General features: G+C 41.9%; 1 protein-coding gene across 3 annotated transcripts in view; it reads left to right on the top strand.

Moving 5' to 3' along the window:
• LOC100702913 (partitioning defective 3 homolog) overlaps positions 1 to 20,256 on the top strand; it is a 346,275-nt gene that overhangs the window by 183,673 nt on the left and 142,346 nt on the right. For all 3 annotated transcript variants that reach the window (XM_025910173.1, XM_025910174.1, XM_005471661.4), the window contains exons 13-15: positions 3,155 to 3,340; positions 3,927 to 4,097; positions 17,718 to 17,865. In XM_025910173.1, coding sequence (XP_025765958.1) covers positions 3,155 to 3,340; positions 3,927 to 4,097; positions 17,718 to 17,865 — 505 coding nt within the window. The remainder of the gene's footprint in view (positions 1 to 3,154; positions 3,341 to 3,926; positions 4,098 to 17,717; positions 17,866 to 20,256) is intronic.

Genomic DNA, 20,256 nt, shown 5'->3' on the forward strand with positions numbered 1-20,256 from the left:
ATGTTACATTGTTTTGATTAAATGCCCTGGCACATATACTGTACACTCCAGGCTGTGCTAAATCACATCACATCTATACTGTTAACAGTAAATCTTCAAGTTTAGTCATTTAAGCCCAATCAGTGGTCCAACCACACCGGACTCCTGGGACAGCCACGGTGTGTGTGTAGTTGCTAAAATATCAGTAATATCTTAAACAAACCTTTATTTGTCACATGTACATTAAGCACAGTGAAACTGTTTCCACATATCCCTGCATGTTAGGAGGCTGGGGTCAGAGGATTGGGGTCAGTCATGGAGCAGATATGCTGGAGTAGACAGGATTAAGGGCTCAGCTTGACAGCGCTACAATTCCCCATCTTCTGCTCAGTAACCCAGAGTCTTGACTGTTGAAGCGCAGCTTCCCCACAGAGTTAAGAGTACACTGTAGCACATTTGTTTTGGGTTTTACTTTTCAGATCGGACGAATATGAAGGTGATCTTATTGTTCAAATAACAGAAAACTAACAGGAAACAACAGTCACCCAAAAAAAGAGGTGTTGGTTGTGGCACGCTCAAGGCAATACGTCTTTACATTGGAGAATAGTTTGTTGCCGGCGATTTTTTTTTTTTCTTTTTGTTGTTCAGAAGAGAGCTTGACTCTGTCGGTCTACATCAGCATAATTTATTACCTTTTATGGAGACCATACCTGAGGAAAAAAAACAACGATGGGAGAAAACAGATGTGTTATGCATACAACTTTTTTCCTGGTGCTTTTTCAAGTTTAGTTAAGCACGTAACCTTTTCCCTGTCTTTACATCATTTCACAGATTGTCAGTACCTTTGTGCTGTCTGTCCCAGGTGCATCCACGGGGCTGTGCTTGGAACAATGAGCTGACTTTCTTTTTTCTCTTGTTCGGAGATAGCTGAATCCAGCTCTGCCTGAGTTGAATTGGTGCAACAAGGCCTGTCAAGCAGCCTGACAAACTCATTCTTGGCTAGCGGCGCTTGTTCCTGTCTGATGAAAATGTTACACTGCTCTCTCATTCTCTGCCTCGGCCCTCTATTCCCGGAACACAGCTCTGAGTGGGTGGTTATTCTGTCATCATTTTGGAAGACGGGCGCACACACGTGCACGTACAAAGACGCACAAAGACTCAGAGACTGTCCATCCAAAGTAATTTTTTCAACAGTATATTGCCATCGTCAGTCGCTGGGCTTAAAAGCCTCAGAGAGGATATAACTCAAAGCCACAAGATGTTTTATCAATTTATTTTGATAAAACATTGTGATTAAAGTAAAAGTTAAACCACGCCAGTGACGCACAAGACCACGCATTCACAAATGTTCTTTTCGGAGTGTATGTCTGTGCCGTATTTTGCAAACCAACTGATCTCAGCTCACACACTGAGGTAAAGCAACTCCACTACAGCAGCTGTCAAAGTTTATAGAAATTCCAAAATTATATTTTCAAGCTCCATACAAGAATGGTTGTTTAAACAGCGTCGATGCCTTATATTTACCCCTGCCCTGGATAACAAATTGTTTTTCAACGGTACACTTTTTCTTTTCCTTTCCCCTATCCGCTTCATTCAGCAGTCTGAGGAAAAGCAAAAGGTCATTTCCTGGCAGCAACCGGTGATTTCTGTAATAGAACCTGCATTTGAAAACCAGGTGTTGAAACGTGGTGCGATTAAATGGATTCCAGTGGTCTGAATTTACCAAGGGTCCAGTCAGAGACAAAGCCCAGTTGGTGAGTTGTACAGACAGGTGTACTGCCGTTTTAAAAGTTGGAAAAGAGAGAGAGAAAAAACAAAAGCTCAGAGAAAGAAAAGGAGGCAGATAGGAGGGCCGCCTGGAGAATAGGGGCTCCGTCAGATTGTGTTGAAAAGAGCTTTCACCTGAACGCACCGCTGCATCCTAATAACTCTTCAGCCGCTGGAAAAAAAAACACCTTGTGCTCTACCTTTCCCCTCTTTCCTCTGTTTCACTCTTTTATCCGAGCAGCTGTGAAGGGCACCTGGCTGCTATCCATCTGGCTGTTTGTGTGCACGGTTGATGTGAGTCTATGTAAAGAGAGGTCTTGCGGTTGGTCTTCGGGGTTGATTGCTCTAGTCTTGTTAATGTAGATTTGGGTGCTGTGGCAATAACAGCCCATGCACAGTTGAATCTGAGCAATGGCAGTATCACAGCGGTGCTCTCGAGTTTCTTGTGGAACAGTCTCATCGTGCTTGATTCTTGCTAACGCTTAATCTGCTGTGTATACAGTAATGGGAGGAGAAAGTGAACTGCTGTTAATGTAACCGGGTGACAAGAGGCTAACACTTGCGAGCGACTATGGACCGAATCCTCAGGTGTCAGCACGATAGGTTAGCTACAGGATGCTGGCTACAGCTATAGAATAAGTGGCAGGGCCTGAGCAACTAAATGGACGTTATTTTAACCTGTCCTTAAATCTTTATCAGATTTTCCACGAGTTAAAAGCCAGAATCTTTCAGCTTCTTGATGCCTTTGTTGTTTTCTCCGTGCAATTAGCTTTCTCTCACACCCTTTTCCCCCCATTTGTTTCCCTGAAAGTGAAAAATAAAATACACAAACACTATCCCTTTCATTATTATTTATTTCTTTTACGGATGCTCTTTGTTAGACATCAATGATGCCAGAAAGCTGTCAGAAAAGCAACCGGAGTGGCTGGTTGACGGTTGATGGACTATTTTTCGGCTGAATTGATTTTGCTGGCTGATAGAAACTCATCGCGACCCTCTCACACCTCTCCTGCAGTTGAAATGAACCATTTCTCGTTAACCATGCATGAAGAGTATTGCAGTACTGGGCCTGCAATAAAACTCTTGCTTTCCATTTTCCTGTCATTCATGAACCTGGTTCTTGTTTTTTTTCTTTTGATATTCCCTTTTATCCTTTTTTTTAAAACCATTTGGATAGCTCATAGTGACACTGCAGTGAGACGCAACAACAGTTTACCAACTTTAGAAAATAAGTTGAGTCATCACAACCCAAAGAGATTTATTGCTTACTGTGCCAGTGACAGAGCTATGACAAATATTCCGTTTTTTTAACTCTTTTCTGCTGAATGCTGACTGAAGTCAAAGAAAAGAGATCTTAAAGATACATCTCACCCTCTGTCTTCAATCTTTTTCTTTTCTTTAACTTTAGCAAGAGAAAGATGACATCGTGTTAACCCCTGACGGTACACAAGAGTTCATGACCTTTGAGATCCCTCTGAATGACTCGGGTTCAGCAGGCTTGGGGGTCAGCGTCAAAGGAAACCGGTCCAAGGAGAACCACGCCGACTTGGGCATCTTCGTCAAATCCATTATTAATGGAGGTGCTGCTAGCAAGGCAAGTAACGACTCCTTTACTCTGGCATTTCCTTGATGGATTTCATTCATGGGTGACAGTGTGGGAAACAACAGTCAGTGTAACTGTGACTTTCAAGTTGTAGCAGAAGGTGCGAGTGGCATAAAATTCTTTCCTCGGGGCAGCAATACTTTTGTTATTTGTTTGAAAAATGAGAAATTAATTTGTGTTCATTAACACTAGTGCCATGCAGTGGTTTTACATCTAACAACTTTTTCCCTGTCTCCCTCCCTGAGCCTGGTTTTTGCTGGAGGTTTCTTCCTGTTAAAAGGGAGTTTTTCCTTTCCACCGTCGCCAGGTGCTTGGTCATATGAAAGTCATATAATTGCTGGGGTTTTCCCTGTATTTTTATTGTACTGTATTGTGTTGTAAATAAAACTTAATTGGAATTTACATCATTTACTAATCACAATATGAGAAAATGAATTCTGAAACAACATTATCTTCTTACACTTTTATTTTTGGGGGGATTTGTGAGAAGGGTACATGCTAACCATGGAAACGCAACCTCAGGAGCAGCTTCTGTTTTATTTTATGAACCGCACTTTCTTATGGTTCTTGTCTGCAGGATGGCCGTCTGCATGTTAACGACCAGCTTATTGCAGTCAATGGGGAGTCGCTGCTCGAGAAGACAAATCAGGAGGCCATGGAAACGCTGCGCAAATCAATGTCTGTAGAGGGTAACAAGCGAGGGATGATCCAGCTCATCGTGGCCCGGCGGGTGGCCAAGAGCAGCGAGGTAACCCAGCAGTCAGGGAAGAGTCACACTGATGTGACTAATTGGCACCACAAGGAGTCTGATTTAATTGGTCTCCCTTTGTTATGTTTTTAAAATCAGGTATCATTATTAGTGCTCTAATCATGACCTGCCATAACATTAAGATGGACTATATAACATGATGTAATTTTTTTCAACAATCACATCCCTGTTTTGAGTCAGTAAGGTGGAATAAGACACTGGAATGAAGATGAGGGATAGCTACATATCAACCTGACTGATAGATGATATTGATTTTCCTCTACCTTTCCAGTGCTGCTAATCTAAGCCCCGTAGGTTTTGGGAACTTTGAGATAGCTAGAGAAGGACCTTTATGAAGCGACCACACCACCATGCAAATCTTCAAACATTCCCATTTCCTGTGTGAGATATAGTGATAGCATCTCCCATTTTCCCCTCTCTCTGCGTGATTTTTTTTTTCTTTGCTCACGGTGGGCCTTGATATGATATCTAAGAAGTACTTCACCGAGTTGTGATTGACAGCTCTGCAGAATAACACTGTAGGATTGGGAGATAAAGGAATATGCATTATGGTTAGGGTGGATATTTGTCACGAAGCAACAGTCAAGAATATTAAAGTGCTGGGATTTCACCTTCGTGAAACGTCCATTGTGATGCAAAACTTAACCTTGCCTACCTTTTTTATTTTTTTTCAAGAAAACTGTCATTCACATACTGTGGTGAAAGGGGAAAAAATGCAATGCATGGTGTGACTGTATCCCAGCGTAGTGGAATGATGTGTGAATGCATTCACAGCCTCGTGCACGCTCACTCGCCCTGTAGCCAGAGGTTGTAGATCAGTTTTGATTAGTGTTGCTGTGACTCTAATTGGAGACTCTGTCCTGTGGCTGTGTGTCAGTTTGGAGTCTCACGCTGAGGCCCCCCTCCCCTTCCCCTGTCCTTCAGCCTCTCTGGTAACCCCTCATCCTCTAAGCATTTCCTAGCAGCCCCTGCTACCCCATGTAGTTGTTTTCCTCTCGTTTCCATGTTCAGTTTTCGCCTCCCTTCCTCCAGCCTGTGGTTCTCCATAGTCTAACAGGTGGAAATTTTTAGACATTTCAGGGAAAACTGCAGCTGAATTTATTGGAATGACGCCGCATTTGTTTTACTGCAGCGTTACAGTGCATGCCACTGTCCAATATACACAGCCTGCTCTTTGCCTGGCTTTACTTCTCCTCACCACCACACCCCCCATCTGTCGCCCCTCCTTCTCCCTGCTCTTTCTCCACCCTGCCTCCTGACCGAGACCGAGAGAAAGGACACATGTCCCTCCTGGGAAACCTCAGCCCCAAGGTTCAGTGAGTTCTATCGCTTCGGTCCAGTCACTCTCCTGTCGTCTTTAATCTCTCACCAGCAGGCAGACAGGTAGATAGACTGACAGTAAGCAGACAGCTGGGCTGCTGTCATTAGAAATGGCTATATATATATGTGTGTATGTGTGTGTTTACACTTTTTATTATTAAAATAGCACTCTGTAGGCAGAAAGATGAAAAATGCTATTTGTACATTAATCTATTTAGAGAGAAGTTACGTGTTTGTATATCGCTTGGTATTTATTTCAAACATTAGTTGCTATGAGACAACACGGTGACAGCATTGCAAAGAAGCAAAGAGTGTCTGAAAACTAAACCAGAAGGAGATATAATGGTACATTTTAGATTCCATCTATCAAAGTCTCATTACTGGCAACCATACGCTGCAGTGTTTTCTGGGAGCTTCATGGTTTGAATAGATGCCTTAAAGCCACTGGAGGGTTATTTTAATGTACTCTGAGTGGAGAAAAGATAAGCTTGTAAAGTGTAAGAATTTCAACCTCAAGTGAGAGAAGCGCAAGTTAAATGTTGACTCAGGCTCCCAGCTGCAGCCCGGTCCCTGCCCCCCCCATGTTCAGCCGTATCGGCCCAGCAGATATGCGGGGAGCCCACACCAGTTTGCCACTGTCACCCAGCCCGAATGGGAGTGAGCACTGGAGGCCACCATTGAAATGAATCAGATCCATCACTGTCTGCAGGGGAGAGGAGCTGAACAGCGCAGCCTAATGCATCAGAGCAGTGGTTGAGGCGGCGGGGGGCTTCAGTGGGTGCACTATATCCAAGCCACCCCAGTCTGTGAAAATTGCATTGATTTCATCACCACCTTGCTTTGTCCACTGGCCTGAAGTGAGGGAAGTTTTTGGTGAAACACAGCAGTGTCTTAGGAGCTCAAGCGTGTTTGGATTGCTGTTTGGGGGGCCAAAAAAACTACACCAGACACATTTTCCTTCACGTAATGTAGCCTAAAATCTTCTAACTGATGAAGACCCGAACATGAAGCACCTTAATGGAAATATGAAACACAGTGTGGCAGTTGCAGATCTAAAACACGCACAGAATAATATTGCCCAAGGTCTTCCAGTAATAATTTTTTTCTTTTGGTAGAGCTTGGAGCTTGTTCCATCCAAAAAACATTCTTTCAAAGACAAAGACGAGTGTTTCAGCAGGCGGGTTCATGCTGCTGATGGCCCATGATTAATCCCATGTCTGAGGAGAACCTGGTCTATTCTTACCGCCATTAAAGCAGCAGCGATGGTTAGCCTGTGCCTTGGGTTAAATTAGATTTTTTTTCCCCCCTAACCTTGGAATAGAGGAAAAAAAACCTTCAGCATGATTAAGGTCATATTCATGTCTAACAAAGCAGTGGGCTGCTCTGTGTGGGGGCTATTTTTAATGTAGCACAAACCCGGAAGGTCTCCATTTGCCTGATTCAAAATATGACAAGTGTCGACACTTTACTGCACTCATCCAAGTTTTAAAGCACCAATCTCAATTTGCCCGGGAACACTCAGTCAGCCAGGTCACAGAACAGCAGTGACTCAACAAAGCGGAAAGTCGGACGTAAAAAGGTCGACGTTAGAAGAGTTGATGAAAGTTTTCAGAAGAGTGGCGTGTCTTGAAAATGAATCCTAATGCCAGCAGATAATGAATTTTACAAGGGACCAGACAGAAGAGACAGGTAGGAAGAAAATGTGTTATTTATAATATATTCACTGCAGTACACACACAAACACAAGCGCCTCCAAACACACAGACACACACACACTATGCACCGCCACTCTGATCCAGAACAATTAATCCTTCTGTTCTGGCTTCACAGATAGCCTCTGTTTGAAAAACCACCATTCTGCCCCAGATAGTCAAGCAGTAAGATTGGTCACAGCCAATATGTTTGAAACATTGTAATTGCATCTCTGCTTCAGACTGTTTAATTTCTCTTTCTATATCTGAGTTCTATTAATATATCGTCACATGTGTTTAAGCAATTAAATTTTCGAAAAGTCATTTCAGTTCCATTATTTTTATTCAGCCACTCTTGCCGAGTGCTCTCTGTCTTTAAGCGCGCAGACTGATGCCCGAGTGGCAAACCTCAGTCTCGTGTGCTAATTTCTTTCCCCGCGATCACTGTTTGCTCTCTTTCTTTGACTGAGCGATTTCAACTTTCCGTCAGTCTGATTCAAACGCTGTCCCGTTGTCTCATTACGACCCGCCATCGCCACGTTTGTCTGACGCACAATCAAGCGTGCGCTTTTTAAATTAGTTGTTCGCCGTAGAAACGTTAATGATACCGCAATTATACACTAGATAGGAGAAACCTGCAATTACAGTTTTCTATTTGCATGGAGGTTATTTCCCTGACGGAAATGAGGAAAGCCGAGTGTTGTTCAGCACGAATGTAGAAACGTGAAGAAGACTTAGTTGAGAAGTGTGCCTCATACATAGAACAAATGGAAATAGAAATAAATGGAGTATGAAAAGTACCATGTGTAGCTGTCACACAGCTAACATACAGACCTACCATAGTTTGTTTGAATGTGATATTGAATGTCATGTTAAGTTCCTCAGTTTATCAGCTGCCCTCCTCTTGAAAGAAACTGATTAATATATCTCAACTAATGTGTGGAGATTTCATATAATGCCAGTGAATTAATCAGGCCCCATCTTATCTTAAAGACCTCATAGTACCATATCACCCCAGTAGAGCTCTTATCCCTGCTGGTTTACTTGGGGTTGCTACGAATTGAAAGTAGAATGGGAGGTAGAGCCTTCAGCCTTCAGGCCCCTCTTCTGTGGAACCAGCTCCCATATTGGATTCAGGAGACAGACACCCTCTCTGCTTGTAAGATTAGACTTAAAACTTTTATTTTTGATAAAGCTTAGAGTTAGGGCTGGATCAGGAATCCTCCCTTAGTTATGTTGCAAAAGATCTAAGGCGCTGGGGACTTCCCATGATGCAATGAGTGTTTCTTCTTTAACCTCTGGCTCTCTTCCATAGTGTGCCTTCTGTCCTTTCTCCCTGACTGAGCCTGGGTCTGCCAGAGGCTTCTTCCTGTTAAAAGGGGTTTTTTCCTTCCCACTGTCCCCAAGGTGCTTGCTCATAGGTTCTCGCCTGATGGTTGGGGTTTTCTATGTATATGTTGTGTTTTTATGTTACAAAATAAAGCACCTTGAGGCGACTGTTGTTGTAGTTTAGTGCCATATGAATAAGATTGAACTGAAGTGAACTAAATTAAGCTGGACTTGGCATGTCCAACATGCACAAACCCAAATATTGTGTTTAAGAAAGTTAACTTAGTGGTAAATGTCTGTTTCTGTGTTGCAACAGCCTTTGCACATCATGATATTTCTAAGATATTTATCACACAGGTGTCTAAAAGCTGACAGGCTGATGATAAGCATGCTTGCGGTTTGGTTTAGTTTCACTGATTTGTAATTCATCACATGACATATTATGCCTCTCTGTGCATTTGTGATGTTATTTATGACGGAGATCTCCTGCAGACATAGGCTTTTTTTTTTTTGACAGACTGGCAGTCACGTTGTTTTGTTTTTTCCACCAATCCTTCTTGACAGGTCTATGACAATTTGCTGGTAAAGCGCTGCATTAATCAGGGCAACAAAAACATCCTTCCACCAAGATACTTCACTACAAAATCATTTGTGCCTTTGTTTTCTATGTTTGCCGGGTAAGACTTTGCTCGTTCTTTCCATCTACAGGCTGAGTTGAAAATCAGAATGTGCTATTTTTACATTGTGGAGCTCGATCATAGAATTCAGGAGACATAATAAAAATCTTTCTAGCTGTCTTTAGTGCCTTTCTGTCAACACTACCTAGATATAAATATAAAGGTTTATGTAAAGCATTCCCTCTATTTTGACCTCTTGATACACTTTCCAGTCTTGCACCTGGAAAGTGTATCCACACATACGACGTGGGACAATCGCTGCAGTGTCTGGCCTAGTGCATTTAGGTACCTGAGAAATGCTTCTCTGGTTTCCCGTTTTCTCGGTTTCTTGAGCCATTAACATTTCACCTCGTATACAGCAACGTTCTGCTTTTCGCTGTTCCTCGACAAATGAACCATGAGTAATCCCAACATTTACTACACTGACATCCTGACATGCATGACAGCTAATCAACATCAGCGCTTAAATGGAAGAAATGTGGCAGGCTGCAGCAGAATGATGCGTAATGATGAAAGGGCAATGCGAGGAGTGTGGGGAGGGGTGGGTGGGAGTGTGGGGGTTAAAACACATTTTTCCACCAGACGTGATTAATACAATACAACTGGCAACCACCGTATTAAACGTGCTATATTAAACAGAACAGGCATGTGGGTTTTTATTTTTCAGATATTCTATTATGTTTAGAAATGTAATAAAATGGAAATGGCATGAGTGAAATGGGAACGTTGTTGTAGAAACGGAGCTGAGGTGTGACTAAAAAGCTAAAATTTGGCTTCGTCAGTCCAAACAACATTTTCCTGGACTTGTCAACATTCATTTAGACAAACTCCACTTGGGTTTTTTCTTTATGTTTCGTTTTTACATCATGAGTGCTCATCATGAGTTATCCTCTATTGGCATACTTTCATATTATGCAACCATTGCATACTAATCTTGGAAGTCAGATTGTGTTTATGCTCTATTGATCAGCCCTTCTGTTCAAATAGGGCCCAGGTTTTGTCTTGCAGCTACACCTACAGAGGTCGCTTAGAGTCTTTGACCTCAAACATGCTAATAATGTCGGTAGTTTAAGGGCATGTTATTAGGCTGCTTGTATTCTTGTAAAAGATCTTTATTATTTGCACTAATTTGGATCTTTTCACAACTTCTTTTATTCAGTTGTATCCAAAGAAGGGAAGCATGCATGGCAAATACACAAAAGAGGCAGTATATTCAGCCATTGTCTGTTTGACGCACATTGGTTTGAATCCAATTAATGCAATTTTCTCATGAAAGGGTTCTGCTGAGCAACAGCAAGAATGACCTCACCTCTTCATAAATTGGTTTGTTTGCTATGACTCTTTTCTTTATTTGGAGAATGTGGTCAGAGACAGTAATGGGCTAGCTAAAAACACTGTTTTATTATTGATAAGAGACGGAAGACGGCACAGAAGTAAGATGAATGCAGCGCAGACTTTACTTCATGCTTTCACCTTAACATTGTTGCGTCATAAGGACTCATAGCCATAATAACTCAATTAACTCTGTGAAGAGACTACATATAACAGCTGATTCTGTAAGTGAAAGAGCACCAAAGCAATGTCCTCAGCATGCCAATAGGCCTGTTTGTAATCCATTCCAATAGTATTGCTGTTAGTCACTAAGAGACGGTTTATGCAAAGAGACAAGGGGGAAGGAAGTGGCTGGTCCTAACAAAAGACGCTCAGTCGGATGAGAGAAGGGCTGATCGATAGAGCCTTGAGAGAGCTATCAATCAGAGCCCCAGCCTAGTAAATTATGGTTTTATTAGTATTGAGCTGACCACTGCTGGGAGAGACCTTAAGACAATGAGATGCTGGCCCCGCGAAAGAGGCAAGAGTAAGGGAGGGAAATTTGTGTTGACCAGCCCTCTGGCCAACTTCGTATGGACTGATTGAATTCAAGTTAGATAGTGACATGTAGGAACTAGAGCTCCCCTGTTGTCATAGCAAATAGGAGTGATTCATGGGAAGGGATAAAGTGAGGGCACAGAGCAGTGCACTCTGGGAGATGGAGTTTGCAATGACACAGTGACTAAATTGAGAAAAGCGGATCACAGAGCAGCAGAAATGCAATTCCAGCGCTGCCGGGCCCTCATTCCCGGCCTGCTCTCTAAGGACTAACTCATTTAGGAGCGGCAGGGGAAACTCAATAGGACCAATTGAGAGAATAATATATTGAATCTAGTGGTTGAGTGGGCTGCTTGGGCATGGCTGAGGACTGTGGAGGTGAAGTGTGTGCTTAGTTTCTGAAAACTCAAGTATTGTTGAGCAACATATGCAAATACATATACACAGATGCACGCCTTTAACTTCACAGTATAGTATTTGGGTAAGAGCTATGTATGAGATTCTTGAAATGTTATTGAACTTGACTAATATAAATAGAACCTCATCCTATACAGACCGGTTGTGACCCGCAATTATCAATCCTGTTGAATAAAAGAAAAGTCAATGGAAGCCTGTTTGCTTGGTATGTGTAATCATGTGGTTTTCAGTGTAGAGCTACAAAAAAGTTATTAATGTGTGTGGGGAGAATGTTAAGTGTAAATACAGTATGTAAAAGCTTTGATCATTTAAAAAACTCAATGTAAAACAACAAAGATGTCATTTTTAAAAGACTCTGAAACTGTTTTCAGTATTTAAAATGGCAAAAGAGCTATTACAAATGAAGAAATGCTAACATCTTAATATCTATAACAATGAATCAGTTTGTTGGGTATTATTTTGAATGTTTAATGTTTCTAGGGATCTTTGTTGTTTTCTTTAGTTATTTTAAAAGGTTCTCATACTGGAGAATTTGCCATCCATGCCTGGATGCCCAGGAAGAAGAGTCAAACTGGACATTCTGTGTATGATTGTGATTTAAGCTCTTATTCCAGCGAGTCTCAGAGATTTGGCTTGCTGAAAGTTTCATGTCAACTAAACTCAGAATGTTTTTTCATTTCCGTTGGACTGTGAGTGAGCTAGAGATCTTTAGTTTCATCTAACCCTACCCTTTTCTTGTAACAGATGAGTTGATGGCAGCTAAGTTATTTTATCAGTTCATTTCTTACCTTCACTCATATAGGGTTAGTGTTAGCATAGCATTATGACCACCTGCCTAATATCCCCCTTTCGCTGTCGAAACAGCCCTGGCCCATCGAGGCACGGACTGGTTTCTTCACCAAGATGTTAGCAACAGATCATTTAAGTTGTGAGGTGGGCCCTCCATAGACTAGTTTTCCATGGGGAATTGGCGAATTTATAGGCCAGGTCAACACCTTAAACTCGTTGTCAAACCATTTTTGTTTTGTGACAGCGTGCAATATCCTGCTGAAAGAGGCCACAGCTGTCAGGGGATATTGGTTGCATGAACGGGTGTACACAGTCTGCATAGGTAGGTGGTACGTGTCAAAGTAACATCCAAATGAATAGTAGGACCTACAGTTTCCCAGCAGAATATTGCCCAAAACATCACAGAACATGTTTTGGGCACTGGCTTTACGAATAAGCAACACGCACACCTGAGTTTGCACATGATATAAAAGAAAGCATGATTTATCAGATCAGGCCCCCACCTTCTATTGCTCCATGATCCAGATCTTGTGACCATTGTTGTCACTTTCAGTGGTAGACAGGGCTCAGCATGGACACCCGTATGCAACACATTGCAATGCATTGTGTATTCTGACACCTTTCAATCAGAAAGATTGTGTTCAGGCTAATTGTTAAATTTAAGTATGTGAACACTTGTTGCCTGTACTTTAAGTAGTATAAACACAATGCTAAAAACCTCCATGTACAAACAGTGTAGCTGTACACTTCTACACTTCTACATTTACTTGCTGACATGTAGTAGGCAGTCTTAGCATCTGATAAACATATACAATATGCTGAACGTGCAATTTATGTTTTCATCATCGGCCGCACTGACAGCTTATTATGACACATTTTTATTTTCTGCCATAGCTACTGTATTACAATTTAAAAAAAAAAAATTACTAATTTGCTGGTTCACTGAAGGACCATTCTGACACGTCCTAACACGGTAAACATTAATGTAAACAATCCAGTTAATTACCGCTCTGTTTTATTTATTGTTTCCTAACCATTCCAGTGAGCCATCACAGCACCGGGGCCTTGGCCTCTTCCGATCTAATTAATGTTAATAATTACACCTGTGTTTACCCTCCAATGACTGCATGACAAAACAGCTAATGTGAAAAGGTCCTATTTGTTTTTCAAGTACAGAACTACTTTTTTGTTTTACTATGAAACTTTTTCTGTAACTGCTTTTATACAGCATTGAAGTTGACAGCACTCAGAGGCGGTGTGAAGTGCAGAACTTCCATATATGCTTGAAATGATTCCGGTGCACAACAGAAAACCACGAGATGTAAAACAAGTATGATCGGCGCTTGCGACCTCGATGCTTGCATTACGTCAGAATACACAAAAGCATAATGTGTGTATTCTCCTGTATTCTTGCTGCAACCAGTGTGAGAGGAAAGAGCTTTAAGCTCTCACAGTATTTGCGTGCAGCCTGTAGGTGGAGTTTATGGTGATAGATGGTTCGCTAGGCAACAAGACAAGACCTTTATTATGTTGCAGTTGGAGACAGAGCAGTGGTTTAACAGTTAAACCCGAGCAGGTGTTATTCTCACATATCTCACTGCTGTGCTGGTTTTCTATCTGTGTCATACTTTGGTGAAATTGAAGTTTTGCTAAGAAGTCCTAAAAGACTTGCGAGTCCACTTTGGGAGGCACAGGCATTAGGTTAAGGCTCTAGGTGGATGTGAGAAGCTAATGAAAGTGGGGTATATCTAGCCAGCAGAGAGGTGAGTTGTGCCTGGAGCAGGATGCAGCAGCTTAAGAATTGTAATTACAGCATTATGGTGGAGGTTGACTGGATTAGGGCCCCGGCAACAGGCTGAGACCAGGATAGAAGGCCAGGAAATGGCCATGGACTAGACATTATTAGCCTTGGTTGACAGCTTAAGACCATGCCTGTCAACACACTGCTTCTTCTCCCTTACTGACTACTCAAGGTCAGGGAGATGCTGACGTGCAGGCAAAAAAACAACATTTGTGCACAAGTCTGCACTTCCCATAGATGTATTTAGAACACACAGACACACACACATGCAGATATGCAATCGCACTGCACATTAAAGCATTGCCTTGAACACACAAACCCACATGCATGTTTAGCAAGTCCAGCGGGAGGGGAGCAGCTGCCGATCTCGACTGGGCTCGGTGTAAGTCGCAGAGCTCTGCCCTCTCCCTCAGTCAACACGATAATCCACTCTGAAAATGACTAGATTAGAACACATTAAAGACGTGATAATATGATGAGACCCGGTAGTAAGAAAGGGCTAAACATCACTGAAAGACTTAAAGGAGCAAGCACACTTTTAGAAAAAACAAACCCCTCAAAAATTAAAATAAAGAAATAGGCGTCTTCGCCAAGTTAGAATAAATCAGCTTGCTGTGATATCACAACGCAGTTTTCTTTCTCCATTTCATTATCAGAATGTTTCCAGAATTGCCCATCAGAACAGGATATCTTGACAACTGAATATTAGTTGGTGGCAAATTGTGCATGAACGTGTCACAGCTTTTCGTAGAAACCTGCACCACTAAATATTCACAAGTGTGTTAGCAGAGGCAGCCGGGGCTAAAGCATTAGCATGCACAGAAGCGGATTTAATTAATACTGAATACACAAAGATTAAATTGCTGCAATTTTGACTTTGTATTATGTTTATTCCAATGTCTGTTTGCCATAGAAGCCAGTAAATACATTTCACATAAACCTGTCCGGCTCTTAGAGATAGAGGGGACTTAGTATTCCTTCTGAGATCTATTCCACTCAGTGCCTTCTGTACATAGTTTTCATATCACTTTGGTCCTAAGCTGCTCTCTCTGTTCCAGTCTTTCCACATATTTCCACCTACCTCTTACCCAAAACCTTCCATCTTAATTCTGTCGAGCTCATGACAAGTCTCTGGCTGATCTGAGACAGATTAAAAAGTGCAGAGTGGCTGAATAAAGGAGAGAAAAGCGAGTTAAATAAATCTTCATTTCAACAATTTGAACCTTATTGAGTCTGAATCATCTAGGGACGTGCTTTTTATTAAAAGGCTGGCAGTGGCCGCGGCTCTGATTGTAATTGCGTTGACCCAGCCCCCCCCGTTTCACGCGCACACGTGCACGCCTCTCTCCGACATCTTCTCTTATCAACACGCTGTCCCGATAAAGTCTTGTGCTTTCAACCTCATTAAACCTCACATTTATATTAAACAGCCGATAAGTCCTTCTACCCCGGTATGTATCTCCCAGGGCGCACAGCTCCCGCAAGGATGCGATTTTTACTGCACCCACAATTCACCGGGGCCTCAGCTCCCACACCCAATAATTCTCCCCCTTTTTTTTTTGTAAATCCTGTCATTTGTTCACAGAAGCCTCAGCAGCACATCCTGTTCTTTTCTCTCCTCCTCGTCTCCATCCTTCTCCTCTGTCTCCCTGCTGCTCTTGTTGTTACATTTTTACTCCCCTTTTTCTTGGCCGGGAGCCAGCAGAGTGTTGTGAGACATCAATATTAGCCGGGGCCTCCTGGTTTAAAGCGTGCTTTAGAGTATAGAGTTGAGCCACGCTGGACTGTCTAGCTGCAAGGGAGCTATCTGTAATAGGTCCTGTACAGGGAGTTCTTTTCCAGTGGATTCCCCTGGCTGCCCACAAGGTGCTATAAAGAACTGTGAGAAATTAGGATAATACCCAGGTTTTATTTTCTTCTATCTGCTTTTTATTTTTCCCTATCTACTCCCAAACTCTTGGTTTGGTTGTTTCTTTCCAAAATACCACGTTTGACAGGCTATTGGCTCTTGAAGACTCAAGACTATCTGTGCACACTGGTCCCAGACGAGCCACTAACCATGTTCAGCTGTCAAGACTGACATACACTGACTGTGAGTGGGCTCAATAACCACCAGTGCAGCACATTGACCATGTGGCAAATGCCACTGGCCCATTTACTAGGGCTCATTGTTAGAGAGAGCTATCTATTGGCCTATGGGAAATCCATCGAGCTTTATCCAGCTCTGACTACTGCACGACCCGTTTCACACTGCTGAAGCAGAAAATACTGAGATGTAAGCTGAGATTGATACTGAAGCTCCAGTTCTATGTTTTTGGTATATTGGTGGCAGAAGCACTGGGATCCATTTGACTGACCCATTTTTGTGTGAACACCATCATGTGTGTATCACCTTGTAATCCTGTATTCGTAGACTGCAATAGAAGAATAGAAGGAATACTTGCACTTTCTTCGGTAGTTAAAAAAAATGACCCTTAGCTTTATTGAAATGTATTGTTTCAAAGTATAATTTGTTCCTTCTGACTGTTTTTTAACGAATGAAATATATATATCTGTAATAAATGTGAGCGGACATCCTAGCATCAATATCAAGTAAAAAATTTTGTTTAGAGTATTTATCAGAGTTTGCTATTGACAAAATACCTGCAGAAGTATTACATAGCTACATAGCACTTTGTGTTTAGTGCTAGTGCTAGTTAGCAAACACTGATATGCTAAGAGGCTAAAACCAGTGTTGAGGTTATTACTCAAAAAAAGTAACATTTTACACATTATCTGTTGCTTTTCTTAAAAGTTATCCAGTAGAGTATTTATTTACTTGCTGGAAAGAGTACTTTGTTAAATCACTTTACTTTTTAAAGATTACTTTAGCGTTACTCTGCAAGATGAATTGAAACATGTCATGTAACATAAACCTATATGTTACGCTATAGTTCCACATGCAAACACAAGACCCTAGGCTAATTTTGGCAAAAACAACAGCCTAAAGAGGCTTTAAAGCTGTAGTGTACAGTACAATGCTACCAGCCTGTCAGCTCATCACTGTTTTTGTTACATGTGTAAGTCCAGGCTCTGGCTGTAGGGCTGTCTGCATTTACTTAGCTATCAATGTTACTCTGGATTCTGGGTTAGCTGAGCGTTAGCATGCTGTCTGCACAGATGATTTCAAAGTGCTGAAGTTGTGTTAGCTGATTGTAGCATAAGTGCGCAGGAAGAAAAATGTTTTCTTTCTTTCTATTTGTGGTGTACAGATAACCGAAGAACCTTTCTAACTCAAGTAATGACATAATTGTAACTACTATGATGAATTTAATTACTCAGTTCAGTACAGTAACATGTTACATTACAGTTAAGTGTTACTTTGAATGTGTTACAACCAAAACCGGTTAAAACTAAGATGCTGATTGTTAGCTCCTTCTCTATCACATCGTAGCATTGCAGCATTTGATTGTTCACGCTTGTTAGCATGTTGTCCAGTATTTGATGAGAAAAAGCAAAAAAAAAAAACCCAAAACAAAATACTAATTAGATTCAGTTTCTTTTTTCAGTTTACGAATACTGTAAATACAATACATGAACCAAAAAAGTCACAGATTTGGAATGTATTTGAAACCTAAATCTGCACGTTACTGGTTTAGATTAGGCAGTGTGATTGTTTGTCTGTCTGATGAGTTGTAAACAAGTCTTTTTTTCCCGGTCCATGTAGGAAGTCCCTGGCAGCCCTTCATTTTTAGAGCATCCTCTCAACTCTATTCTGGAGAGCCATGAACGACGGATCTCCAACTCTCTCTATGAAACCACTGAGGGCCCAGACAGCGTCTCCACTCCACGAGCTAATACGATCGGACGCATTGGTGAGTGTAACATGTCAACACTTTTATTTCATTTTCCCTTTCTTCACCTTTATGTCTCTTTCACCTTCTGCTAGATAGAAATTACTCCACAAATTGAATTTATTTTTTGGCCAAGCTCTCCTGATTTACCCTGATGGGAACTCGGGTTGAGTTGTTAACCTCATCTACACTGAATGTATTTTCTGACATGGCCAGATCAATTTTAACATTAGCCAAAGCACCTCTGAAATGCATCGACTTCACACCCTCACCCCCCACGTCACATTCCAAGGTGCGCTGTTTCACTCTTTAAAGCTCCCAGGGATTAATGTCAGCCTCAATCCTCCCCACCTTCACTTCACTCCTGACTGGTTTCACTTGGGTCAATTTCCATTCTGCCCAGATGACATCATCAGGCCGAAATCTCGGCTCTTCAGATGTATTAGAATTGGCAATTCAATCCTCGAGTAATCACTGCTGTCATCTCAGCATCAGCGGACCTTTCTCATATGCATGCGTGCAGAAGCTGAAGGTGACTGCATCAGTGTGGGGAGGGCGTTATTCTGGGAAATGATGAAGTTTAGACAAATGTATCTACACCATTTTTCATCTTTCATTCCTTTTCACTCTTCTTTTTTACTCTCAGCTTCCTCAACTCTCTCTTTCCTCACATTATCTTCTTTATCCATATTATGCTTCTTGCCCTTTTGTCTCCTCTCCTTCCCCAATCAACTGTCTCCTGATGATCTCTTTGTCTTTAGTCTTTCTCCTTTGTCACCTATCACCCCGTCATCCTTCTGTACACTCTGCAAAGTGATTTTGTAATCTATCAGTGATCTACTCTTTCTTCCTCTCTGCCCTTCTCTCAGTCATTCTCCCGTTTCTTTTCTATAACCTCCCCACCATCCCCACCCCAAGAGTGGTGCCACACTGCCACTGATCATAGAAGATCAGAGACTGTGTCAGAAGCATCTGATGGTTAATTAAGCTTTCAGATCAATAGGGCTTTCCCCTGACACTCTCTCTCCCTCTGTCTCCTCTTCTCTCTTTTTTTCCACTCTTTCATCATGCTTTTCTCCTCCAGCCCCAATCAGATGTTTTCAAATCGGTTGGGTTTTTCTCTTACTTTGACTTATTTATTCCACTGGCTTTTCTGGTGCAGGTTTTTCAGAACACTGCTCTGATCATGAGAAGCAAAACTGTGGGGGCACTGATGGAAATGGGGTTTTTTTGGGCGATTGAAACCTCAAGGGTGTGTAGCTCTCATCTCATTCTGAAGAGTGGGAGTCAAATGAGCCAAGTGGAAAAGTTTTCGAGGTGGGGGCGGAGTAGGTGCTAAAGCAGTAAGTTATCACAGCTAAAGCTCAGCTGAGTCTCAGATCTTTGACTCGGCTTGTCTCGCTGCAAAATATGCCATTTCCTTTTCTTCTGTGTCTTCAGGCTGTCTCTGAGTCACGTCCTCGTTAACCCATGTCTACTTTCTCTGACATGTCTTCATCTTTTAAACTGACAAAATTCTGTTATTTAAGTCTACTGCGCAGTAACATTTATTCCTATTTATTTTTGCAACACAACACAGCTGCTGTGAAAAGAAATGTAGCTCCTAAGAAGTGCTACAATAAATATGGTACACCATCATAGAGTTCAATTCAGTTCAATTTTATTTTATTTATACAGCGCCAAATCACAACAACAGTCACCTCAAGGCGCTTTATATTGTAAGGTAGACCCTACAATAATACATTCAGAGAAAACCAACAATCATATGACCCCCATATGAGCAAGAACTTTGGCGACAGTGAGAAGGAAAAACTCCCTTTTAACAGGAACAAACCTCGGGTAGAACCAGGCTCAGGGAGGGGCGGGGCCATCTGCTGGTTGGGGTGAGAGAAGGAAGACAGGATGAAAGACATGCTGTGGAAGAGAGACAGAGATTAATAACAAGTGTGATTCAATGCAGAGAGGTCTATTAACACCTAGTGAGTGAGAAAGGTGACTGAAAAGGAAATGCTCAATGCATCATGGGAATCCCCCGGCAGCCTACACCTATTGCAGCATAACTAAGAGAGGATTCAGGGTCACCTGGTCCAGCCCTAACTATATGCTTTAGCAAAAAGGAAAGTTTTAAGCCTAATCTTAAAAGTAGAGATAGTGTCTGTCTCCCGAATCCAAACTGGAAGCTGTTTCCACAGAAGAGGGGCCTGAAAACTGAAAACTGTTCTACTTTTAAATACTCTAGGAACAACAAGTAAACCTGCAGTGCAAGAGCGAAGTGCTGTAATAGGGTGATATGGTACTACAAGGTCATTAAGATAAGATGGGGCCTGATTATTTAAGACCTTGTATGTGAGGAGCAGGATTTTGAATTCAATTCTGGATTTAACAGGAAGCCAGTGAAGGGATGCCAAAACA

The sequence above is a fragment of the Oreochromis niloticus genome, linkage group LG9, assembly GCF_001858045.2.
Source record: "Oreochromis niloticus isolate F11D_XX linkage group LG9, O_niloticus_UMD_NMBU, whole genome shotgun sequence".
Lineage (NCBI taxonomy): Eukaryota > Metazoa > Chordata > Actinopteri > Cichliformes > Cichlidae > Oreochromis > Oreochromis niloticus.